Below are 27,251 nucleotides of genomic sequence, written 5' to 3'. Positions count from 1 at the left end.
ATAAGGGGTTGGAATACTGAAGGTAAGGGTAATCAGGGACTTGTGTCAGCAAGTTTGAACTACCTGAATTTGCTGTATTTTTACACAAGTATCTACAGATAAGACTCTAGAGATTTATCTCGAGGAATGTCAAAGAACTGCTTCCTCTAATTCAACAGTGGTTTAGGACAGCTTCTTTCAATAGAGTTAATATTTTTTCTTAAGGCAAATCAGCACAATTTTGTGGAAGCATCCCTGTTCAACAGATAAATTGATCTCCACATGAAAAAGCCTTTTATTTCCTTATTAGGACAGCTTCTCTAAAAGATTATATACAGATATGAATTTGAAGTAAGGAAATCAAGATAGACCAAGTGATTGGTTGTACATTTGCTTTTGATGTTTTGTTAACATAGCAGGAGAATTGCATTCTATCAACCCACACCTGAGTTTCACCATGAGATTTCACCTGTGGCTTGTGCAGAGACACAGATGCAAGCTCTCCCTGTGAACAAGTTGCATTGGCATAAAGTGGAGCTTGCCACAGTGCAGTTCCTTTCTCTCTACAAATGCTGTTACAGGACACAGATTATCCTAATATAGGTGGGCCTTTAGGAAGCTGGAATAGGCTAACAGATTTTTTTCAGGTCAAAAGGAATCAAACTGGAGAAACAGAAGAGGGGGAACACTAGAAAGCAGGAAATCCTGAGTGGTGACTGGCATCATCATGCAACCTGTCAGAGCAAGTTAGGAAGAAGAAGCATCTGCCTATCTTATCAGCCCCAGAAAACAAATTAGCCAGTAAGTGGGAACAAAATTTGCTGTAAATGAAAACAAATTAAGACAAAATAATAGCTATAGGTTAGATGATACTTCATTCCTGGGTGTTTTTTTTTATTAAGTGGAAGGGGAAAAGTCTATTTTGTACTTTGTTTTTTTGCTTTAAAAAAATCTTGTTCAATGTATTTGTTATCTTTTTCTCTTTTAGCTTCAGCAGTTGATACAGACGCTGCAGATACAGCAGCAGAAACCTCAACCTTCACTACTTCAAGCCCTGGATGCCGGTCTCGTTGTCCAGTTACAGGCGCTCACAGCACAACTCACAGCTGCAGCTGCTGCTGCTAACACACTTACTCCATTGGAACAGAGTGTCTCTTTTAATAAGGTAGAAGTAGAATAATAGAAATTTGAAGAAGTATTTTTTTTAACTATATGTGAGAAATTCTTTTGGATTTTATTGTTTGACTTTGGACATTTAAAAAATACATTAATATGCAATAAAGTATACTGCTTAAAAATAAAAAACAAGACAGTAGTTGAAATGAAAATATTAGTTTTATATGAGTTTAGGGCTAAATAGCCCATTGTATAATAAGTATAATACCTAGAGTTGGAAGAGACCCACAAAGATTATTGAATATGGTAATGGATTTGATTTATGATTTAACAAAGTTAAGCCATTTGTTTTCGCACCCTTTGTAACACAGTAATGAGAATTGTTTCTTATAAGGTAATAAATGAAAATATGCAGGAATTAATATACACTGTTTTCTCAGAAGAGTAAAAAGTTGGATTTTTAATTTTCTTGCATTATAAGGTATATGCCAAGAAAACTTTAATCTTAGCCACAAAGTGATATAAGTGAATGAATAAATCTGTAGGTAAAGAAACTTTCATTGCAAACAACCCAAAAGCAACCTATCAAAAAACCAAACACCAACATCCACCCCCCTCTAAAAAAAAAGAGCCAAGACCCTCCAAACCAAAATACAAACAAAATCTGAATGCAGGAATTTAAGAATACTAATATTATTGCATGCCAGGTGGTAACAACCATGCAGGCAATTGCAGTCATAGTAGTATAATACCTATAATAAAGAAAATTAAAATGAAGAACTTCTGCTCAAAGAATTATAGCTAACTAAAGAAAGAAAAAAAGCATTGTTCTATTGTCTTGGGAAGAGATTGTCCTGGAGTGAATAAATAGTAAGAATAACAAAGTTGAAAAAGCAAAAACCCCCTTTTTATTCTTCACTCAGATAATCTCTTTTTATTGAAAGTATTGCAGCTGTAAAAATAAGTCAGGAAGAAAATGGCCTGTACTCATGCTATACCACAGCTGTAACCATCAACTTGAGAACAGTGTAATCCCCAGGAATGAATGTATCAGTTAATAGGTATTGCTGTAAAATTTACATCCAGAAAGTATTTTATTTCTTCTGAGATTAAGGTTTGAGAAGGAGGTGGTAGTAGTAATAGCATTAGCTCTGCTTTTCAGAAAACTTCCAAGGTTTATAAAGATACATGGACATGGCTTTAGTAGCACATCTCTTTCATTAAAAAGTGAAAAAAGGCAATCTCATTGACAAATAACATCTGTTGTATTTTTCATGCTTGTTCCTTAGTTTTTCTCTTCAAGAAAGTAAGATGCTGCTAAAATGCTTCTGAACTTCTAAAAATTAGTAAACAACCTTTTTTTACTTAAGCAGAACTCCTGTGTAGGTATCTTCACAGATAACATGTAAAGTTTATCCAAGTTTTTCTCCTTGTCAGATACCTTTCTTTTTATTCATTAGAAGGATTATTCTTCTTACATAACTGCTTGCTTTGATTTTTTTTTTTGCAGACTATGTGAGGAGTTGTTTTCAAGGAGCAGTATATTTGAAGGAATTCAGGTTGTCTAAATGACACGTCTGTAAAAATACAGTAATTCTTTGTGAAGTAATCGAGCTTTAGGTCTTCTCTTGATATGAGCAGAGCAGTTTGATGGTTACCAAAGGATTGAATAGTTGGCCTCTTTTTAGTAATTTCTTTTAACTAAGGGTAGCATTACATAAAATTAATCTTTATTTAAGCTTTTCTCCAAAGTAGCTCTTAGTTACTATGGAAAGAACATGTAGTTGTATTTGTTGCAGCAGAGCTCAGGAAAACTGGGCCAAGATTTAATGCACTCAAGAGTTTAGTAACAATAGCACTATGACACTTAGTAGTTTCTTCAGGTTATTTTCCAAACTTCTTTTTTTTGTTGTTTTTTATGTTGAGAAATAAGAACATCTTCCTAATAGAAAGGAAATATACTTAAAGGGACATTTAAGGAGTGTTCAGTAATGCTTATTTTGTTTTCTCCTAGAAGCTGATGGACAGGTTTGACTTTGGGGAAGAATCTGAACAAAATGAAGAGCCTAAGAAGGAAACTCCCTCTTCCCAGTTGTAAGACCAAGCTATGTTTCTTATGGAAGATGCTAAAATTTGCCTGATGCTAGTTGAAAATTATGATTAAGTATGGAAAATACTTATTTCAGACCATAAATACACAGAAACAGTAGGAAAAGACGGTTTTCTAAATTAACATACACATTTTATTATAAATCTGTGTTCCAGATTTTTTTTTTTATTTTAGGATAAAGTTAGCATGTTCTTTGCTTTTTATAGTTATATTCATACAGTTGATGGGGTAGTGATGATATTAGAAGGTGGAACTGGCTCCATTGTCCTCATTGTTTTACATTTTAGTTAAACTTGAAACACAGTTTCAAGTGAAGACCTATTTACTAACTGTTTAAATGAACAGAAAAACTGTAGGCTTTTAAAATTATTTTTAAATTTAAGTTATTTCATTTTAGGCCATTAGTACCAGAATCTGTGAACAACTCACTTTTTCACCAACTAGCTGAACAGCTACAGCAGCAAAATTTAGAACATCTAAGACAACAGCTTCTGGAGCAGCAGCAGCCTCAAAAGGTAAGAACTCCATCTTGTGGCTGTTGTAATAATTTATGTTCTCCTATGATTAAAAAAAGCATGTACAGGACAAAAAAATTATGATGTTGCTGACAGTTTTCGTATAATTAAAGTCTTTGTCACTAGCTGACTGTGTAACAAAAGCTTGCAGAGTAAGTGGAGTAAGTGGAAAAAAGTGCTTAAAGCAGGAAAAAACCCCACAACCAAATGTGGGGAGTACATTTTGCTTCTCTTAGGAAAGAGTGCTCATTACTTTAGTTAGACATGACTCTGCTTAGTCTGTTCAGCTCTTTATATGGGGGAAAAAAAAGCTTTCCCATGCTTGCAAAAGGAATAAGGTGAGCAATGAAGTGGTTATGCTCCTGTCTCTGAGGGGAGGACAGAATAGAGTCTCTGAGTAACTTTAAATTTCCACAGATTTTGTCTTGACTAATAATTGATGAAATAATTCTGTTGAAGAATCTAAGCTAAGAAATAATCACGTATTTCGTGAGAAATTATTCATTAAGAACTGGCGATTGAGATAATCCAAGGTTCCTTCTTAACTCTATGAATTGTGTCCTCTCTACGCTAAAGAAACTTGGCTTATTTCTACTGAGATTAATCCTCAATACTTAAATGTTCTTTTCCCTCCTGATCCCATTCAAAAAAAAAAAAACAAAAAAAAAAAAACAACCCCAAAAAACCCACAAACAAAATAAACAAAAGTATTTTGTCTTGATCCTGACCAGGTATGAAGTAGACTTCATGTGGAGTATTTGGATCTGGTTTCACAGGAAAATAGAAATCTCAGAGTGAAAGATCACAAACTTAACAAACACCTGTTGTAGATTTTATTTCAAGCTGTGCACCACCACCCTGAACAATCTATTCCACTGCCTGAGCCAAGTGGCTCAGCTTTCAATAAAGAATGCCATTTAAGCTTTGAATTTCTGACTTTATTAATTTAATTTTTATTAGATACTGTTTCTTTACTGCTTTATTTTACTGTTTTATTTTCATTTCTCATTTAAGTGTAGTAAATGGAAAAGAATATACAGCATAGCTACAGACTCTAAATAGTTCTGGGTCTTGATGAACATCTAGCCATTTCTGTTTCTAAACACTAGAAATGTTGTAAAGGAATAAAGCAATCAGGAATTATCTGTTTGAGAAGCTTTTGATGTGTCATACCAAAAAGTATCTGTCTAATTTGAAAATAAAAATATTGAATGCCTAACTATTGTAAAATATGCAAAATCAAAGTTTATGGGTAGAACATTTACTTGACTCTCCCCTTACTATTTAATTTTCTATTACAAGACCTGACAAATTTTCCCTTTAGGTCCAGTCTTCTTGTCTAGTCAGTATGGAGAGAAAGTGTTTTTTTCCACTTCGATAACAGCTAAAAGATACAAACTGCTGGAACTACTTTGTAGTGACTGCAGTATTTTATGGGTAATATTTTCTTTAATTCCATGTAAGTTTCATTGAGAAAGATCAAAAGGAAAGAGAAGGAAAGATAAAGCACAAAACAAAATTTTCAGGCATCTGATGAGGAGCAGAGGGAAAGGAGGAGAGGACAGAAGATAAAAACAGAAGGCGCAACAAGAATTATAGACATTGACACCAAGAAATAGATGGTTGAAGAATAATTAAATATAAGGAAAATGAGACGAAACATTCTGTCAGAAGGCAAATAAATTGACTAAATTATAGTAGAATATATTTTTACAAACTTGCTACAAGATGTTTAAAAAAATAAAGATAAAATTGTTGCTACTAGTCATTCTGCTAACTTCATCTTATTCTCTGGTAGATAGAACCTGTGGTATTTGTTTAATTAAAAGTTAAAATATAGTGACGATTGCTGAAATGTTTACCTGCAGTAATGGATTACAGATTTTAAATTGCTTTTCAAAATTACTCTTATATAGTTTCTGAATATTTTAATTTCATTTATTCTGGTTCTTGAATTTATCTTGTACCTTAGAGATATTTTTTCCAAATCTGTACTTTTAGGCAATGCACAGGCTGGTATAGCTTTTCCCGTAGCAAATCATCAACACCTTGAGTATTCCATATTCATTAATTTTGGTGTTTTTTCAGTACTGCTTATTTTGTTAGATCTCTTGAAATTGCCATATTGACACAAATGACACAGCTTCCTCCCTTATCTTTCAGTAATTGCTTGTCTGGAATCATTCACTGTAAAAAAGTACAGACTAGTGTAAATTTTTTAACTAGTTCAGGTGGTATTGAAAATATTTTTATTGTGTTAGTATCAAAATAACATTTATTAATGTATATGCATGGAGGACAAGCGGGTGTCTTTCAGAGTCACTAGCATATGGCTACATTTATCCTGTAAATTTCTGTTTTGAAGCAGCAGAATTAAGCAGTAAATTGTGTACTCTGTGTGTACTGTAATTTTGATATTTAGTAAATAGATACTAATCTTTTGTAATCAGAAATATTAATTATTTCAAGGTTTTGTGTTTAAGGATTATACTATAAAAAAGGAATGGAATGGATTGATATCCAGTTCAGCTTTCATATTAATGAGAAGTGGGAATATTATTTTTGTATAGTATTACATTTGGAATTGCAAGGGGCATTACAGTATATTATTAACTGTTATTTAGGCAAGCCCTGAGGAGAATCAAGAAGGAAATTTTGGTTCAGAACACTCTGCATCACCATCACAAGGGAGTAGTCAACAGCAGTTTTTAGAAGTGGAAGCAAATGTAGATGATTCCATGGATATTCAACAACAGGTAAAACTAAACTTTTATTACAGAAATTGAAAAGGAGTGATATGTATTGTGAGTAAATTTATTAAGTGTTATTGAACATTCTTTATGTCTGACCTTAGGACATGGATATAGATGAAGGTCAGGATATTGCTGAAGAAGAGATTTTTGAACAAGAAGAAAAGAAATCAGCTGTTCGTTCAAGATCAAGAACTCGTTCAAGATCTCGTTCAAGGTTTTGTAATTACCTTGTATTAAGCAAATGAAGTGTTTTGGAAAAAAAATTGCAATTTGTGATTGTCAGTCTTAATTCTGTATTTTCCAAAACTGTCATCAGCAGTTTTTGGCAATGAAAAGACATATTCATTAAATATTTATGTGTTAGATGCAGACTTTTGGTATGACAGTTCATTTGCCATATGGGTGGTTTAACTGAAATTTTTTAAGACCTGTTCAGGTTACAAAAATAGCTAACACTAGCCAGCTGGACAGGCTTTCTGTGCCAGAGAATTAGGTACTGTAGATACAGAACATTTTGAATGTGTTTTGTTTTAAAACAAAACATTTCCTCACCCAAATTGCATTAAGTTTATTTCCTGAAGTAGTTTCAGTGAATATAATGGAAATACCTGTCTAGTGCCTAAAGTTCATAGTTAAAAGACAACTAAGTCAAAGTGGTTTTTTTTTTTTTAACTCAGCATACTAAAATTAAGTATTTTGTAGGTCACCAAGAAAACGAAGGTCTAGATCACGGTCTGGTTCTCGTAAGCGGAAGCACAGAAAACGTTCACGCTCAAGATCAAGAGAAAGGAAGAGAAAGTCATCTCGGTCATACTCCAGTGAAAGAAGGGCTAGGGAAAGGGAAAAAGAACGTCAGAAAAAGGGATTGCCTCCTATACGATCAAAAACACTAAGTGGTAAGTAGCACCTGCATAGTGTTTTAATAATGAAGGATTGAATTAAAAAAAGGCTTTGTTTCCATTGACAGAACAAGATTTATCTTGACTACTTATATATTTAGAAGTTTAATTTCTGATGTTTCTTGCAACTTAGGTACATCATGTCATCTTAGACAAGAACAAGTATCATACTGTTCTGCTGATGTTTCGCACTTGCACCACTGATTATGCTTCTAAACAGAGAGCAGCAAAGGCTGTCTCTAAGTTACAAGCTTCTTTCTCTTTAATGCTGTCTTTCACTTGGCATTTGAATGTGTCCAGCAGTTGGTCTGAAAATTGTTAAAATGTTAAAGGGTGTAGTGCGCACTTTGAACACTTTGATGGATATTTTAGAAGTCCAGGTTTTAAAATGTTCACATTGTTTTTAATAGGTTTTCAGAGGAATATAGCACCAAAGCAGGTGAAATTCACTAGTGTAAGACAGAACATAAAGTGGTATCTTAAGAAAGTGTTCAAGAATAAAGTGGATTTCAACCTCTGCAGAGTGCTGCTGTGCACTGCTTTCATTTGCACAGAGAATTTACATGCTAAAAAAAGTAAGGTAGAAAGGAGAAAAATAAGTTCCTCCATCCAGTTGCTTAAATCAAAGGGAATGTATTTTGAGAATTTATTTTTTTCAGATAGATTATAAACTCTTTCTGGTATAGTTTTGCATTTACCTTGTGTCTTAGAACTGTATGGTTTATTTGACATGATAAGCAGCTCACAACTCATTTTTTGCAAAGGAAAGAATGTTGTGTTCTCTTCATATTAATATTTTATATCATTCCAAGGTGACTTTAAACTGGGGACTGTACTACAGTTTATATGCATTTCCCCCCCCCCCACCCCCCCTCTTCTTCTCTGGTTTTACATATGAAAAGAGACAAATTGGTTTTAAGGTGTAGATTTCTCCCAGCAGTCCACAAGGCAGGGAGCTATAATCAGAATGGTTGGGAGCTGAGAGACAGAGATGTTAAGTAACGTAACAAACAGCAGCATCACTTGATGTCCTGTGAAGTTTAAAGGACTAAGTAGGCTAAGTGAAGTGTGGAAACTTTGGGGGGAGGTAAGTGACCGAATAAATAATTCACCTGACAAGTGTTCTATTTAATGAAATTTGTTCAGTGACAGCCACTATTATTACTTGCTGAGATCTGAAGAATTATTTCCTAGAGCTTAACACCTTGAGATACAAAAAGGATGCCTACAAGCACGTAAGGAACAAGTTTTGTCCAAGAGAAATCTTAAAACTGGTCATTCTCAGCATTGCAGAGTACTAATGTCAATTGAAAATGTCAGTTGACAGAATGCACAGCTCTGGTTTCCATTTTGGTGCACCAGGATTGGTACAGTAAGGAGACGTGATGTATCAAGATAGTGATGAAGAAGGAATGTTTCCTTGCTAAAGGGTAGGGCAGGCCAAGAAATCCAAGCTGCACATATAGATTGGGCAGTATTTGGAAGAGAGAGGAATTGGAACCATGTACATATGGGAGAATGAAGTCAGTGAGTATTTGTGTTTGGTGAGGAGGGTGCGTGAACATTTGGAAGGCAGGGATCTGGGCTTGTGGTGGAACTGACAAGAATCAGAAGTATCATGCATATCTTAAGCCTGATTGGCCTCAGATAAATTTTTTTCCAGGTTTTTGCCCGTCGTAAATTGATAGTACTGTTGCTATTTTCAGGTGAAAATGCAGTGCTTATTACTGCAGTATTAAGTTCCATCTGTAATACGCTTTTAGCCAGTTAGAACTTAGTCTTACTTTGTTAAAATTGACAGGAATCCTAAAGGCATGGTCTTTAATGGAATGTAGAAAAGAAATGTTTTGGGTTTTATTTCCAGAAGTAATTTATAATTCAGTTTACCTTAGCTGATAATCTATAGATTTTTACAGTTTTATTTCTATGAAAACAACTATTTTGTTTAAAGAAAATTAAACAAGAATGAATGCTTGTGGTGAATATGTTTGGTGTTGTTTAAACCGTTATAATTTTTGTTAATGTACTTAATCTCTATATAGTAATAGATTTACTGTTATTGGGATTTATTCCTGGGTAATTTTAAAACCTTTTACATTTATGCTATAGAGTGTTTCATAAGCTAACCTTCAGTGTTTTGATTGATGTGTCTCTTGACAGTTTGCAGTACTACTCTTTGGGTAGGTCAAGTAGACAAGAAGGCTACACAGCAAGATTTAACAAACTTGTTTGAAGAATTTGGACAAATAGAGTCAATTAATGTAAGTAAGCATATTGCTATGCTTTTTCAGAAATGCTAGACTAGAAACTTGAGCATGCTTATGCCTCTAAATTCGTTACAGTTGCTTAAACTTGTATTTAGGAGACTTTTCTATCACAGTTAAAAAATGTGGTCATGGTATTTGTCACCTGGTTTTCATCTACTCTGTTTTGAAGCACTAAGTACACTTCAAGGTAAAAAGACTAAGCTCTAGCACTTTATGCAGTTTTTAAACGAGGGTTTAACCAAAAAGTTATGGTTGTTCTGGTTTAGTGAACTGTCATGGAGAAGGTATAAATTTTCCTTGGTCTAAGGACACCTGTGGAATTGTATCCTCATTGTTCTTGGTTACTTTCCAAACAGAGAATTCATTAAGTTGAATCCTTCTTGATAAAACATTTGGAAGAAAAGAAATTGTACTGTAAAAAAACCTTTTTTCTAAAATATGACAATTAAAAAGATGCTTATAATTGGGAGATACAATTCTTGTTATTTAGAGTAATTTAGAGTCAGGTGTTTAGAGTAGTACCTCAATGGCTTATGATTCAGCTTCAAAAGAAAGTATTTTTCTCCTAAAACAGCACATCTGCATGAGAGAAATCTGGGTTTTCCTCTTGCATCAGCAGTTTTAAAATGCTTCTTATGTAATTTCATTCATTTCGATAATACTTTTACAGTTTTCCTGTCATGTTAATATATTCAAATATGTAATTAATAAGGAATACTTTTTGTGACTTTACAGAATATTCTAAAAAGTTTCACAAGTGAAAAATCCAGCCCCATAGCCAGACATTTAAACCTCATTTTGATTTGCAGGGGCTATCAATTAAGGAAAGTATGTAACAACTATACATGTCCCAGTACCTGTTATATTACAAAGGCAAACCATATTGTAGATGGTTCATCTTACACATTCCACAAAGCTTAAGTACCTAGAATAACAATGTATATCTTAATGCAATTCTTAGAAAATATATTAAATATATTTACAGTCTGTCATCTTACACTTTTGTTGTGCTACTGTGTGCATTTAAACGGTGTAAAAGCACACCAGGATTTTTTGCTAAAACGAATGTAAGCAATTGTCATACATAATATGTAATCTTGCAAAGACTACAGCTATGTCATACATTAAATAAACATTAAATAAATACAATAAAACATTAGAAAAAATAATATTAAAGAATGAGGAGTCTACCCTTCAAAAATGCAATATACTTTTAATCACTGTTTTGCCCCTCTGTTAGAAGGTATTGCTCAGCTCACAGAGAATCTGGAGCTTAAGAATAGGTAGCAACTTCTGCTTTTTTGAAGTTGTCATAATGTAGCTCCCAGTCTGCTCCTTGTTCAAATATTTCATGTAATTTATAACACTCATTCTTCAGTTTCCTGCTGCTTCTTGATAATGTTGTAACTGAAGTAGCCTGCTAGTATCACGCCTAAGTTTTCTCGGTGCCCAAACTTGTTAATATGGCCGATTAAGGTAACCATTTTCACAACATAAGCCTTTCCTTCTATAGTATTAGTATTCAATTAGTGTCATTACATAATCTGAAGTACTGATTTTCCTACTTTTTAAGACCACTCCTGTTTTTCCATAGATGATTCCCCCAAGAGGATGTGCTTATGTCTGTATGGTACATAGACAAGATGCATATCGTGCTCTTCAGAAACTTAGTTCTGGGTCATATAAAATTGGATCTAAAATTATTAAGGTAAGGTGATTTTAGTCTTAAGGATGCTGTCAGTTTCAAACACAATGCAATTCTGCTATGATGGTTTGTCTTTTAGCAGCTGTTCATTCAAATGTACAATGTGAAGAAGAAGAATGAATCAGTGAGGTGAAAACTGCTTTCTCTCTGTGTTAAATGCAGCTTTTAACAGGCAATATCAAAGGTAGAAAAATGACTTGATCTTTAGGAAATACCTGGACAATAGTTTATGTACATACAGCCTACGTCCTGTACCTGACCTTTTGAGTCACTTAATATTAGTCTTGGAGTTAAGTATTTTGTTAAATATTATAGGGGTTTCTTGATACTTTAGAGTAAGTCCTTGAAATACTGTATTTTTAATTTACCCATATATATGTTAGGATTAATGTAGAACAAATTTAAGCTTTCTGATGTAATTAATCATGCATGTACCAGTTTTAGAGGCCAAGGCAACTACTTGCAGGTTCATTTAAAATCCAAACATTGTTGAAACTTTTAATAGACACTGAGGATTGATGTGCAGTGACAGAAGATTGACGGCAATCTGAAATATCCTTTTCCCAGGTTATATGATTTAACCAAATTGTCTAATTGGGTTTTATTTTCAGATTGCTTGGGCTTTGAATAAAGGTGTGAAAACAGAATACAAGCAATTCTGGGATGTGGATCTGGGAGTTTCCTATATTCCATGGGAGAAAGTGAAATTGGATGATTTGGAGGGCTTTGCTGAAGGTGGCATGATTGACCAGGAAACAGTAAATACAGGTACAGATTGCAAATTTTCAGAAAATTTATTGTTTAGAAAATACATACTCTTTTTTCATTTACATAGATTTTTCTAGCTATTTGTTTACAATATAAATGGCACTGTAATAATGAAATCTAGATTTTATTTTTAGATTAATCAACTAATTTTAGATTTAGTTGATTATCATGACAGCAAAAAACTGGTGACAGAGGATAATTAGTTTAGGCCCGTTAATAAAGGTTAGCATATTTTATGAGTTACGAACTTTTTATGCACTGGTATGTGCAATATTAATTTGGGTAGAATTTGTTATCTGCTTATGATTAGCAAAGTGTTACATTCCAATAAAAGACTTATGTTGAAATTAGAACTTGTCCAGATAGGCACAGCTTAAGGGAACTTTATGGTATTTTTTCCATAAAATAGAGAGACAGGAAAACAAGTAGTGTTAGCTCTTATTCTGAAACCTAGTTGAACAGTTTGTTAGGTTTATGAAATATTTACTTGTACTGTAACTTCTTGAAACAGATCTATACCAAAATAACAGTAAATGAAGATTTTTATAGTATTGACAGTGATTCTTCAGGTCAAAATACGATCTTGCTTTGAGTGAAAATTTGAGTATAAATAGCAAAAATTAAAACATGTAACATTACTGAAACACATTTACTATGTTACACTTAAAGTACAAAATTCTTGAAGAAATGTCAGATGGAAGAAATGGAGGTTGTGGTGACTTTTGTTTAACATCAGGATTCTTCCTCAGTGTACAGTTGCTGAGTGGTAACATACATATATTGGCTACAGATTTAGAAAACAGGAGCGTACTCTGTATTGTAAATTGTTAACAGAATCATTGGTGAAAAAGGTTGTTGAGTTTTGAAAAATCAGTTTGTATACAGGCAAATTAAACAGCATGGCAGGTAGATAAAGATATTTTATGTTCTTTAAAAAAACCCAATAATAAATAATTGCACTCATTCTTTTCATAATAAGTTTGAGGGCTACTTGTAATGCATCTTTGTAGATACTCGATTCAAATTTATTGTTTAAGAAGGAAGGCATCTAAACAAAAATATCACATTAATTATCTTTTTATAATAAAATATGTCATTTTTAAAGAGTGGGAAACAGCCAGAAGCTCAGAAGCTGCTAAAGAAAATACTCAAACGACGCAGAGTGCTACAGTTGATAAGAGTACCGTTATAACAACACAGACAGAAGCTTACACACAACCAGTCACTATGCTGCAGGTTGGTATTCTCTGGGTTTGCAAAAGCCCCACAGAACTGCTGGGCAGACTTTTTATTCAATACAGGTAAACTTTAATGCTGAGTTTAAGTGATAAAATATTTTTTATTTAAGTCCTGCATCCATTAGTGCTCATCTCTGAAATACTTTAGATAGAATAGTTGCCATGCGTGAGCATAATCTTTAGTTTCATGCAGTTGCTTAATACAAAAGTTTTTGTACATATATTATTAGTGTTTTATCTTTCTAAATGTGTATAGACATTTTCAGTTGTTGAACTGACATAAAATTATATGAATGTTAATATATTTGCATTTACTTGAATTGAATTTTGGGCTTTTTCCTCTTTGCAAAAACTGTCTTCAGTCTTCTTATGTCAGCTGTCTCCTAATGTACACTGTGATCAGTATATATTTAGATATACATGTATATATTGCATTTATACTGCTTCTAATTACATCATTGTAAATATGATGCACTGTAACAAAATGCATAGCTCAAACATTCAAGAAGTATTAAATCAGGATTTCAGAAGTATTCATCAAGAGTTCATCGGGATTATTAGCCTTACAATATGCACGCTAAACTTAATTTTCCTGGACTGTTCTAAAACACGTAAGTTTTTCTAGACACTAGAATCACTGTTTTCAAAGTGCCCCCAAATTGCTACACTATCTACATTTTTCTTCCTTTTCTCTCTCTGCATTTCTGCATTCACCCCTCTGTGATAGGTACGTTTTTATTCTTGAATAGACATAGTGTTAAACTGTATTTTTGGTTGTGTGAGAATCAAGTAAAGATAACAAAGGATTCTTCCAGTGTCTTTGTTTGTTTATATTGTATCATTTCAGAATGCAATCTAGTTCCTCAGTGTTTAAAACACATACAAAGCCTTTGGTACATGTAGTGCTTGATGTGAATTGCAGTTAAATCAGTTTATCCCTTTTAATGTCCTTGAATACTGTTATGTATTGAAGCTGCTTGTTTTTCTTTCCATGAAAAAAGATTCCAGTAGCTCCAGCTGTGCCTGCTGTTAGCTTGGTTCCACCTGCGTTTCCTGTCACAATGTCTGTCCCTCCTCCTGGATATAGCCCAATTCCTCCTCCACCCTTCTTGAGAGCAAGTTTCAACCCTTCACAGCCACCTCCAGGTAAGTCAGTAGAAATGAAATGCAGTGTGTAATGAGCATAGGCAGTTCATGTGCCTCTGTGTACATCAAAGTTTTCTGTCAAGTACTGGTTACTGTCTGAGTGAGCTGACCTTTGACACCTAAATTGTATACTAGATTAAAATTACTTCCAACTTGGTATTATTTTTACCAATGTATTCTGTTGAGAATAAGAATCACAGCTGTCTACCTTTGTGAAAAATTAAAATTTAAAAGTACTTAAGTCAGTCTCTTTGCTTTTGAAAAGTTTGAAACTCTTGATTTTCTTCTTTGGATACTCCTGGCAGATATCATTTAAAGATGCGCCTGCAGATCATCTGTAATGAAGATGGGGTTGTTTTTGAAAACAGTAACCACTGTTGCCTCTTCCTATTAATTTGTTGTTTGCTAGTGTACAGTGGCACAACCTTTTCAGATAAATACTGTAGGCAATCTTTTACGGCAAAAGTTTATTTGCTTTTCATGTAATCATTTGTCATTTTTTCCCATATAGGTTATATGCCTCCTCCAGTTCCACCTGTTGTCCCACCACCTGTTGTCCCACCGCCTGTTGTCCCACCAGTTGTTCCAACACGTAAGTTTGATTGCTCTAACAATTGTTTGTGTGTGATGAAAAGTTTAGTTTGTTTATATACTCCTTGTTATTTAATCAAAAGCAATTTAATTCTGTGTAATGAGAAATAGCAGCACAAAAGTTGTTTAGGTGGTTTAAGCAGGCATTGAAAGAAAGATTTACAGAGCTTATAATGTAGACTGAAAAACTGTACCTAACATGGAGTTAAGTTGCAGATTTTAAATTATTTGTATGCATAGTTCAATATTTGAACCTTTCTAACACATGTAGCTATTACTGGAATTATTTGGTCTTGAGCACTGAATAATATATAATAATTTATTTTAGTTTAGCATTCTAACTGTATTCATCTAACATTTAATGATATGTTAGATTGCTTAAGTTTGCCTGCAGCTCATGATCTCTAGAAAAAAGCCCTAAATATTGCATTGCTGATTGAGGATAAGAAATTTATTATCAAAAAATGTACCAGTGTGGGCAATGAATTTCATTTCTTCTGATTTATCAGCCTGACTTCTACCAAACTAAATTTGAAAGTTTAGCTATATGATTACTGTGATACACTTCTGTTATATCTCTACAGCTTTAGTACAACCTCCATTACCAATTGCACAAGAGACAATGAAGGATGTTCCTTTTACTGGCCTTGTTCTACCAGTTGGCACAGTTACTAGCAATCTAGCTACTCCAACATTATCTGCTGGAAGTGTTTTTAATCCGCTGCCAATCAACAAACCAGAATCAGATGACAAAGGACCACATCTTACAGACCTTCAGATTTCTTCCAGTGAAAACAATAGATCTGGTAAGAAATGTTTTCATTATATGATATCATCGTGTACAGAAAGCATCATACTCTGCTAAGAGATTTTTGCAAATCATAGTTCATTGAGCTAGTAACTACAAAATAGGAAGGTTTGGGCTGGGTAGGGTGTCATTCTGAATTTAATTTGGGGAAGTGGTGAGAACCATCTTTGTCATCATCTGATCATTGGCTGCTGGCAACTTATGCTCAAATATAGTCTCAAAAAGTAAAGCTAAGTCTGGGAACCCATTAGAAAACTTCTTAAAAAAGGCAGTTTGATTACACAAGTACCAATGGAAAGGAGCAGGAGAGGGTAGGACAGTATAACATCTATAGAACTTCATCAAATATTTTAATAGTCTCATTGTATAAATTGGGTGATGGCTGTGGGGTTTGTTGATTTTAAGCTACTGTACAGTCTTTACTATGTAGAGACATTCATTTCTGTGGCATAATGTCTGTGTATCACCAATGTGATTGAAATAATATATAATAGTTATAGAAGCTAGGACAGACCTTACCAGCAGTATCATCTGCGTGCATTACCTGAACATGGATTAAACTGCATTTTGTTTTGAATGCTGTGTGTTACACTGGTATTTTTTATTAATTGTGTTTCTTGTCACTGCATTTCAGTGCAAAGTGATGTCTCAAGTACGTCTGGACTTGTTGGAGGAGTGCAGCCACCGAGTGTCTCAAGCAATTCTGGGCTTACTGGAGAAGGGCCGCCATCCACTGTCTCAAGTACCTCTGGGCTTGCAGGGGGAGTTCAGCCACCCAGTGTTTCAAGCAGCTCTGGACTTGCAGGAGGAGTGCAACCACCAACTGTTTCCAGCAATTCTGGTCTTGCAGGAGGAATGCAGCTACCTGCTGTCTCCAGTAGCTCATCTCTTGCTGGCGGGATTCAGCCAACTAACGCCTCAAGTAGCTCTGGACTTATGGCTGGAGTGCCACCACCAAGTGTCTCAAGTAGCTCAGGGCTTCTTGCTGGAGTTCATCCGCCCAGTGTCTCAAGCAGCCCTGGCCTTCTGACAGGAATGCAGCCACCCAGTGTGTCCAGCAGCTCAGGAGTTCTGGCAGGAGTACAGCCACCAAGTGTTTCAAGCAACTCTGGGCTTCTCATAATGCCACCACCCAATGTTTCAACTAGTTCTGGACTTATGGGAGTGCCACCACCAAATATTTCAAGTAATTCTGGACTTCTGGCAATGCAGCATCCAGCTGTAGTTCCAAACATGCCTCATTTAAATATCAGTAATCAAAGAATGCCAGGAATGCCTCTTATAGATATTCGTCCAGGCCTAATGCCCCATTCGCCTGGACCAAGGTTTCCATTAATGCAACCAGGAATACCACCACAGCGTACTATTCCTCCTCCCACAATCCTTGATCCATCTCTTCACCCACCACCACCTCGAGGTCCTTTTCCTCCAGGAGATATTTTTAATCAAACAGAAAGACCTTTTGGAACACCAGGAAGACAAAATATTGATAACATTTCTAATCCAGAGAAAAGACTACCACTTGGAGGTGATAACATTCAACAGGAGGGCGACAGAGATTATCGCTTTCCTCCGGTGGAAAACCGAGATAATCTTAATAGACCATCTCCAGTGGATGTCAGAGATTCTGTTGGACGACCACCAGTTGATCCAAGAGAGGGTATAGGAAGGCCTCCAGTAGATGGAAGAGAACACTTTGCAAGACCACATATAGACATGAGAGAAAATTTTGGAAGACCAGGTATAGATAACCTTGGCCGAAGAGAGCATTTTGGTTTCAATTCAGAAAAACACTGGGGACAGAGAGGAGATTATGATGAAAGAGAACACCATGCCTTCCCTATTTATGGTGGCCCTAAAGGCTTCCATGAAGACAGAGAGAGGTTTCGGCATGTAAACTATAGGTTTGATAGTAGAAGTGGTCCTAGTTGGAATAGAGGATTTGAACAAGATGCTCACAGAGATTTTGATGACCGCAGAAGACCCTGGGAAAGACAGAGGGATAGGGATGACAGAGATTTTAATTTTTGCAGAGAAATTAATGGAAACAGGTTTGGAAGAGACAGAATGTCAAACAACTGGATCCCGCCTCCACATCCACGGGTTTTTGAATATTTTGATGGGGCCACTTCTCAACGCAAAGCTGATAATATGCCCCAGGTAAATGGTGAAAATACAGAGACAGAAAGTCAGACACCGACTGCACAGGTGCAAGATGATCCAGAACTTTATGAAAAACTGACATCTTCTGTCGAGCTAAACAAAGAGAAGAATGACACAGAAGCTGATATAGAGAGTGAACCAGTGGTAGAAAGCACAGAAACTGAGGGGACATAATCATCACTCAGTAGGTAAAAGATACCTTTTGTAAAGTTGTCATCTCTCTGTAATAGATAAATGGCTGACTGGACCGTAGCAGTTCACTTTTGTCTGCCAGAATTAAGTTAATCTGATGTTCTTGTTCATCTTTCACTTAAATAACTGTACAACTGACTTGTATAGAACACTGTTCTTAATTTGAACATGGTAGGTAAACATTTTTTGCTTTTGTTGGTTTTTATTTTATTTTATTTCTTTGGTAAAGCATAAACTTGCCCCCAGTTGCTTTTAATTTCACAATGATAAATTAACAGCTTGTCAAACAAAGACTTCCTATGGAAGAAAATGGAATTTTTAGATACTACCCTTAGTTTGGCCATCAAAATTGTTACACTTGAAAACAGGTGCTGGTGTATCTTGTCCGTGTTTTTAGGCTGCTGCAGAATTTTAAAGTATAGATAAAGCTGTGATATTTTATGTTCCTACAATTCGGCAGAAAAAAAAATGGCCCATGTTACTTAAGGAGCATAACACAGAGATTAAAAGTGATTTTGTAAAATCTACACTATAGTCTCTGTTTTCTCTAAAGTAAGTGTTTGTGATTTGTTCCTCGTACTGCAGTGGTTTTAAGAAATGAAAAGTACATTTTAATGTTGGGTGCATTCTGTTTTTAGATGCCAATAAAGCATATTTGTTTGATAACAGTGTTTTAGGTATTGTATTTTTTTTAAAAACCTGAAAGCTCTAAAAACTTGGAATCAGCTATGATATATGGTTAGCCAGTTGTTGCAAAAGGTTTATATTACTTTTGTAAAACCAGTGCAACAGTTATATGTGCAAGAAGCATATGTTTTTTTATCAAAGATCATGCAGTCATATTAGTTTATGTAAATAACATGTATGTAAATATCTGTGTAAACTGTTTGTAGATACCACTTTTTCTGTGTGTGCCTGTGTATGTGCAAGCACTCACAGAATGCTCTAGGCACTTCAATAAAATTGAAATTAAACTAGGTTGTGAAAATTTGCCTTTCACCTTCTTTAGGTAGTAAGATAAAACTTATTTCACTGCAGTACTGTCAAGCTTCTATTTATCTGCTCATGCTCATTGTTACAATGTTCTTACTACTTCTTGAAGGTGGAACATATATACTGTAAGAATATGCAGTAGTATTCCAGCTTACTTTTTAAATTGCAGATATGCATGAAGCCAAAACTTAAATAAGTATTTGCATTTTTTTATTTTGTAATATATTTGGTGTTCTGAATAGATAGTGTTAGTGTTTGAGTATTTTGTGGTTGACTTTAATGACTCAAAAGCTCAGAAATGTTGCATGAAAAGTAAGCTGATGTTGGTCTAAAAACCCTACATGTTTTTAACAGAAATAAGAGTTGGAGGGTTGTGTTTTGATGGAATAACATTGAAGTTGAACTTCTTTAAATTGTTGAGATGAATTGGCTGCTTAGGTTAATTAGTAATACTATTCTCTCCTGTTTCACCTGCTTTGCTGCTTGTGTATCCTTTCAATTGGAAAGGTTAAGCTGTAGGATGATGTTAGATTTTCAGTTTGTTCCATTCAAGTGCGTTTCACCAACTTCTTTCAAAATAAGTTTTATTAAAATTCTGAGTCTGAAATCATCATTTGACATAGTTTTAAGAAAGTTGTTTTCCTCTTGCATAATAAGGTAATAAGGGCACATGAATGCCCCTTTGGTAAAATAAACATTTTTAGCTCAGATTAGATTTTTGATCTTTAACATTAAAGCATTAACATGCAAGTTTTATTTTTCCCTTCCGCTTCCCTCAAAGGGGTGAAAGTATGAAAACATCACATGAGTGTAAAGCATTAGCATGCCTTTGAACCTAGAAGCAAGTTACTCGTGTGTGTAGTCCTCTTCCTCTGGATGGTGGGGTATACACAGCATGTATATGACATGCTGTGTCATGGTTCAGTTTTTTAGTTCCAGGGATTTTTATTCTGGATAGTAAACAGTCAGCATAATGAAGGTGGCCCTTGGAAAGAGTGGACTTGAATGAATTATTATCTTTGTGCAAGTAGTAGTCATTAGGTATGCATAAATAATCACTGCTTTGTAATGGACCTTGCTGATGTGTTTATTACCAGAATGTGTCTTGGGAGTTGAGATGAACAATGTTTAAGGTAAATGTATTGTCACGGGCAGTCTCTGGCTCAAAGGGTTCAACCAATGCTGCTGCACCAGCTACTCAGAGTGTTCTGGTCAGGCAGATTTGATTATGTGAAAGCCCAAAAGCACAAATAGCTCTAAGCATATTTTATGGACTTAAGGGGTTTTATTTCATGTTAATATGTTAAGTTTGAAAAGGTTTCAGCCATAGGCCACAGAAATAAATACTCAAAATCAAACACATATTGGCAGTAGCTTTACTTTTTAAACATTTTGTTTAAAACCTCCTGAAAGCTAGAAGGTAATATCTTGTTTTTCTAAACTGGGGCTTGCAGTATACCAAGTTGTTCATAGTATGAAGATTTAGGTAAATTAACAGGTGAGAGTTGTTAAAACAATTTGGTTGGTAGTGGTATAGAGCAGTGCATTTAATGAGTCTATTATCTTTGTTAATATCTTTCAAACACGAATAAAGTGGCTACTGTACATATGTGTTACACCATCAATTTCTAAATGCTGTTTTTTTGTAGAATAAAAGTTTGTTGTACAGTCTTCATTTGCATCATGTTTACAGCTAGAACTGTTCTATTTTTTATTTAAATAACGTAGCATGCAGATATGTATTACCAAAATATAGCCATATTTAGAAACTTGAAGGGACTTTATATTAGTGAAACAGTCTGGTTTCTTTATCTTGGTAGTAGGAAATTTTAAATGTTTCACAGCTGGAGTGAAGACTTTCCTCTCTTATTGTAGATTAAGCCATCATAAGCTAGTGTGTGTACACTGAAGTGAACTGTCCTAACACCCAGACCAATTCTTTGATGTGATTCATGGGAGTGACTTTTAAGTTTTGCTTTTGCAAAGAAGAGAGTGAGATTGGGACAGAAAGATGATGGGGCCCAGGCACTGGGGTAACAATTCTGGCTTACACTGGTTTAAAGCTTGCTGTAGTGATGAAAGGTTGTGGGTTCTAGCAATTGAGGAATCTGATGTATGATTCACATTAGTAACAGATACATTGAACAACATTTGAGGTAGCTTTGCAGGCAACACATTGTATTTAGGTATGCACATTTACTTGAAAACTATAGGCATCAGTAAGTTGTTTCATGTATTTGCCTTTTCAACAGGCTATGGTTCTTTCACTGTAGTGTATTTGAGTAGAACACCATATCCATAAAGATGAAATGTAGGCTTCGTTTGCTCTAAGGACATGATTTATTTGCAGAAGCCTTTTCCTGTGAAGTACTGGTACTCTTGCTTTTTATGTGTGGTACTTGCTTTTGTTACAGACTCCGGGGAATATATTCTGTTAGATCCCTTTGCTTCAGTAGAGCTCTATAAAATATGTAGAGCCACTTGAGTGATGTAAATGACTTTATGAAGTTAAGGAGCTTTTAGCCTTAGTAAGTCAAGATGGGAGTACTGTAATCAAGCCTGTAGTAAGGCATAAACAGGCATTCCTTAAGCACAGTTGGAAAATTATAAAATAAAGAAGATGTTTATCAGATAAGCCAGTTTTTACAGAAGCCTCTGAATATGCAGTTTTGACCATGTGCAAGGATATTTTCTGCTAGTCAAACTGAAAGTACTCTTGACTTTTCTCCCAAACTCACATCTTTGGGTAATTTGATTTGAAACAGATAGAAATGGATCCTAAATTTCATTCTCTGTCTTTTCAGTAATGGTGACTTTTTGTTTCTTGATGATGGGAGAGCTGAACAGTCAAAATCATTGAATGGTTTGGGTTGAAAGGGACCTTAAAGATCTAGTTCCAACTCCCATGCCATGGGCAGGGACGCCTTCCACTAGACCAGGTTGTTCAAAATTGCCTCCAACCTAGCCTTGAACACTTTCAGGGATGGGACATGCATAACTTCTCTGGGCAACCTGTTCCAGTGCCTCACCACTCTCACAGTAGAGAATTTCTATCTAATCTAAGTCTGCTGTACATTAGTTTAAAGCCATTGCTCCTTGTTCTATCATTACATACTCTCGTAAAACATCATATTCCAGCTTTATAATTCTAAAACCTATTTAGAATATCAGGAGTCATCAAGAGTAACTGGACAAATTTTTGTTACTAATTCATGTTATTAAAGAATCTTTCTTTCCCTTTTTTGTTATTGTTGATTCAGGTAATTAAAGGATCTTTCTTTCCCTGTTGTGACATCTACTGCTGATTCTTTTGAATTTTGCAGTAATCAGATTTTTCTTTCAACTTCCTTTCCACAAGTAGGCACACACTGTGAAGCCATTTAATGGTGTAAATGAGAAATTGTTTTAAAAGGCATAAAGGCAGGATGTTCTTCTTAAATTTGAAGCTACTTATTTGAACAAGAATGACAAAAACATCTTTCCTTAATTGTAACTAGTCTTACATTTTTCCTCAAAGGGCTGTCACAGTGATGTTGTTAACTCCACTTATTTGGTACAAGTTCTTTGGGTGCACAATAAACATAATACAGTTAATGTATGTACTTGATATTTCATAGTCAAGAAAAGCCAAGTAGAGCTACTAAAAAGAAAATTTGTGACATCTCTTTGAGTAATAACATATATAGGAACTGAAAAGTGATTCTTGTCAGTGATGAGAGTCTGTTAATAGGGTTTTTGTTGAAGTTGGTAAGCTGTAAAATTGTATTTGCCATTGTTCTTTAATTCCTGTCTAGCAAGAATTTGATGAAAAAGGGTTGTCTCATTGAATATCCTACTCTTAATATCTTTTAGATGGTCTGCTACCAAAGATTAGAGGAGGAAGTCCTAGCAGTCTAAGCTCTCTTACAAATGATATATTGTAAGATATATTGTACAGTTACAGATTAATGTGTTTTCTCTCTCCAAGAGTTTAAAATGCGCGATTCAGCACTTGCATACTAACAGTGATATTAGTTGTATCACTGTTTTACCAATCTGTAATTTTTCTTTTAAAGTTAAGTCACTCGTGCCAATTTTGCATTTTCTTATCTAATGAAATTATACTAAAGCCCTCAGACAAGGGGCTGTTTTGTACTTTGCCAAAAACCAGTATGGTCAGACAGCATTGTAACTTCTAAATAGGCTAGTTGAATTTTTTTTAATGTTTAATGTTTTAATGCTGCAAAATTCCTCTTGAATTATTTTCTGTATGCATATCTGTGTCATAATGGATATGTGTTCACATTAATGTGTGTTAAAATTTCTGCTGAAATGCAGAAAAACAGATTCTTTAAAGCAGATGACTTGATGTGTTTCTCAAACACTTCACAGGTAACTTCACAGCCATATTGATTTGTGTGCTAAAACATTACAATTGTGTGCAAGCCTGTGCAAGAAAGCCTCACTAAATGAACAGGTGAAGAGTGTTAAATTGATACAGAATTGTTAACTCAGATGTAGGTCGGTAGGATTCACCTAAGCCATAGTTGCAGGGTCTTTGGATCTGAATGTCTACTTCTACACTAAATTAACTTCTACACTAAATAGAGATCGTATTGTAAGTAAAGTAGCTTTTTTATTGACAACAGTAGGAATTAAGTATCTCAGTGTATAAAGTCCTGTCTAAAAATACATTCACCTTCATCTAGTCAATGGAAGCTCTGTCACTGCCACCTCAGTTGATCAAGGGAAAAAATACTTTGGACTTATGCTGTTTCTGAGGTAATCACATCTCATTCAGCGATGCAGTGAAATGCAGTTGTAAGTGTGCCTTAAGTTTGTCCTTTTGAAAAGGACCATCTATTTCGAACTTCAGGCAAAAATGTAGAGAAAATCAGTAACATTTTTGTCTGTAGAATTTGAAATGTAATTTTGGGTTCAGTGATTTTTTCCCAGAAAATCTTTGTCATTTCAGTTGTGTAAATACATAAATAGTAAATGTACACTCAACTTCAAAAATGTTTACTGAAGGTTGTGCTAGTTTTTCCAGTTCATTTTCATTTTTCTTCACACCCTTGCATTACATTATTTTGTCAAGCATTCTATCACAGAATTCCTCTTACAGTAAGTTAGAAATACCTCTGAATTATGTCATTCAGTTGCATAACTGAGAAGTTTAAATCTAGGACAACCATAAGTCTTTATCTTGAACCTCATGGATCTCTTGTGCAGTATGACTACCAATGCAGGTAATTCACTGTTGAGGACCCTAGTGGTAAAGCTGTCTGTGATTAAAAGTAAAATATTGACCGCAAATTAAAATGCTTGCTGATTGTTTTGGAATTTTGCTATTTATTAAAAGCAAAATAATGGCATCTCTCAAATTCCATGTTGATTAGAAAGCACTGTATTAAAACTATGAACATGGAGGGCTGAAGTTCTGTGAATTGATACAATGAGTAAAGGCACCCATTATTTTCATTAGAATGTAAAACTTTGACATTATTAGGATAAAATGTTATTTTTACTAAATATTGAAGTGTGATTTTTAAGTTTTGTGTGCATACTGCCAGTATTTTCGGTGTGTACACTTCACACATACTTTGTTCCTGCATTCCTTATTTCATGGTCAGAAGCACTGTGGAAATCAGGAAAGTGGCATGAAATGGCATATTCTAGCAGACACTGAAAATACTGTACAGAGCAGATCTATATGTAAACCACTGGACAGATAACAGTTTTTCGGCAGCAATAGCTTGGTAGCCTAATTTGAAATGAGAAAAAATACAGTTAGAAAGCATGAATAATTATTATTTTTTTTTAGGTTTAGTAGAAGTTAATGTGTGCATTCTAACTAAATATTTGCTAATCAAGGAAGCATCCAAAGATTTTAAGTACTCCTGAGCATTTTTCTTAGTATTGCTCATACCTCAGTTAAAAATGAACACCTCCTTACCTTTTGTTTTCCAAACAAGAAAAGACCCTGCCCCTCCCCCCCCCCCCAACAAAACTCAGGTAGGTGTAAATATTTGTAAGTTTACAAGGTTCTTGGAGGTACAACTTGACACAGATGTTAATATATCTGTTTGGGTATCGTTAAGTAGTAAATGCTTTAGAACCCAGCCAAAAGCATGATGAAGAATATACAGGGAATGTGCTAAACTGGGGTTTTGGTGTAAAATCTAAGATTATTTTGTTCTTTGTGTTATCTCCTAGTTCAAATACTGCCCTTGTTCAGGGTTCGAGTATGAATGCTGATTAGAGGATGTTCTGATTAATGCCTGTGTAACCTGTTCAATAAGTAATGAATTCTATGTATTGCATCTCTATGATACAGACAGTAGTGAGAAGTTGGGAATGATTCTGTTTAAGGCAAAGCTATCACAGAAAAAGAAGGGGAGATTACCAAATTGTGTGAATCACCAATCTCAAACATCACTATTGAGGAATGTCTGCTTAGTGCAGAGATAATTACTGATTACTTATCATAGTCTCAGTAGCTATAAGGGTGCATTTTACAATAGTATCCCAGTTCGACAAGTGCTGGCTGCAGCATCTCTTGCTTTCTGCTAACTGCAGAAAAAAAACATTTTCTTGATTAAAGGCGTTACATTCTTTCATGTTACTGCTAGAGAATGTAAAATAATGCTGCTTTAGCCTAAACCAGTGTGTGTTATAAAGCCTCACGTGTTTACCAGTGGGACATGACTGTTTCATTAGGTCCAGGATTTCAAACTCTGTCTTAGGTGTCTCAGTTTATTTTTCAGGGGCCTTTAGAAGAGCAGGTGGTAGAAGATTATATGGTTCTAGTTTCCTTGATTTTTCTACTGGTTTTAACACAAAGGCTTCTAGGGGATAACTTTTTTTCCCTTTCAGATTCTCTTTCCTGTGCAAGTATTTATGAGCAGGCAAACTAATAAAGATTTTATTTGGATTCTAAGAGTATGAGGAAATGTATAAAATGTCTGGAAAAAATTGCAAGCACTATATGTGTCTAATCATGTGCTAGGAAATTCATAGAGAAAGAAAGAAAGTAAGCAAATTAAAGCTACTTAACTGCATTTGTCTTATCTTCTGGCTCTCCCAAAATTATTGTACTTTCTAAGTAGATCTTTTCACTGTAGCACGTCGAGCATCCCTTTAATACATGGTCACTGTTCTTTGTTCAAAATCCATTATGTCCTCCAGCTTTCTTTTCTTCATCTGCATACTGCTTTTTTTGAAAGCTTATGTTTTATTTAAATAGCATTTTTTTTCTTCAAAGGATTTTAAAAAATGAATGCACTAGGTTAATAAAGTTTTCTTATTTCATTTTAGAATGTGCTGCGTAACTCTCCTCAATAAATTTCCTTCTCCATGAAAGTTCTTTTATTTCTGTATTAACCAGAATAGAAGTAATGAATGACATGTAAAAAAAAATGAGAGAAATAAAAATTTTATTCAAAATTATATATATTTGTCATGATAGTCTGGTTCTAGCTTGTTCAAGAATGTAACTAAAATGGCATTTTTCACACATTCTAGCATATTATCCTGTCTCTAATATAGAACTTGAAAAATTGTGCACAAGCTAGAGCAGCCTCAGGAGTTGTCCCATGCAACTTGTAGTGAATACCCATGAACATAGGAGTGAATACCAAAGTCTTAAGTTTCCCTTTTCCATTCCTTTCCTTGTCCTCAGATAGTCTAATTATTCTTACTCAGAGTGAAGAAATTCAAGCAACAAACAGAGGCTGAAAGCTATGAAGAATTTCACTTTTCCAACTTGGAGAGTTAATTTGTTCTAAATGTCTCTCATCTTGATACATTAGACAAACATAAGTCCAAAAGGAACAAACTTTGAAAGCAATTCTGTAAATATTTCTAGCATTTTTAGGAGTAAAAGGTCTGCTAAAGAACTGGAAAGATTGTAATAAATGGGCTATTTTACTTTAAAATTACATTTTCTTAATGGCCCTTTTCAACAAATTTCATCATTGTTCTTTTGTCTCACTTTTTTTTTTTCCAAAACTGCATCCTATTAAGCATC

General features: G+C 34.6%; 1 protein-coding gene across 4 annotated transcripts in view; it reads left to right on the top strand.

The window, feature by feature from the left end:
- SCAF8 (SR-related CTD associated factor 8) overlaps nucleotides 1-27,251 on the top strand; it is a 149,899-nt gene that overhangs the window by 32,025 nt on the left and 90,623 nt on the right. For 2 of the 4 annotated variants that reach the window (XM_031504360.2, XM_031504361.2), the window contains exons 7-20: nucleotides 968-1,144; nucleotides 3,110-3,189; nucleotides 3,603-3,720; nucleotides 6,345-6,476; nucleotides 6,575-6,687; nucleotides 7,176-7,369; nucleotides 9,533-9,633; nucleotides 11,234-11,347; nucleotides 11,956-12,112; nucleotides 13,218-13,348; nucleotides 14,352-14,496; nucleotides 15,008-15,088; nucleotides 15,672-15,893; nucleotides 16,530-18,246. In XM_031504360.2, coding sequence (XP_031360220.2) covers nucleotides 968-1,144; nucleotides 3,110-3,189; nucleotides 3,603-3,720; nucleotides 6,345-6,476; nucleotides 6,575-6,687; nucleotides 7,176-7,369; nucleotides 9,533-9,633; nucleotides 11,234-11,347; nucleotides 11,956-12,112; nucleotides 13,218-13,348; nucleotides 14,352-14,496; nucleotides 15,008-15,088; nucleotides 15,672-15,893; nucleotides 16,530-18,232 — 3,468 coding nt within the window. In that variant the 3' untranslated portion in view covers nucleotides 18,233-18,246. Of the gene's footprint in view, nucleotides 1-967; nucleotides 1,145-3,109; nucleotides 3,190-3,602; nucleotides 3,721-6,344; nucleotides 6,477-6,574; nucleotides 6,688-7,175; nucleotides 7,370-9,532; nucleotides 9,634-11,233; nucleotides 11,348-11,955; nucleotides 12,113-13,217; nucleotides 13,349-14,351; nucleotides 14,497-15,007; nucleotides 15,089-15,671; nucleotides 15,894-16,529; nucleotides 18,917-27,251 lie in introns of those variants that run through there. The other 2 variants (XM_077782160.1, XM_021551776.3) reach the window with 2 other exon arrangements.

The sequence above is a fragment of the Lonchura striata genome, chromosome 3, assembly GCF_046129695.1.
Source record: "Lonchura striata isolate bLonStr1 chromosome 3, bLonStr1.mat, whole genome shotgun sequence".
NCBI classification, from domain to species: domain Eukaryota; kingdom Metazoa; phylum Chordata; class Aves; order Passeriformes; family Estrildidae; genus Lonchura; species Lonchura striata.
This window is presented reverse-complemented; position numbering and strand designations above follow the sequence as displayed.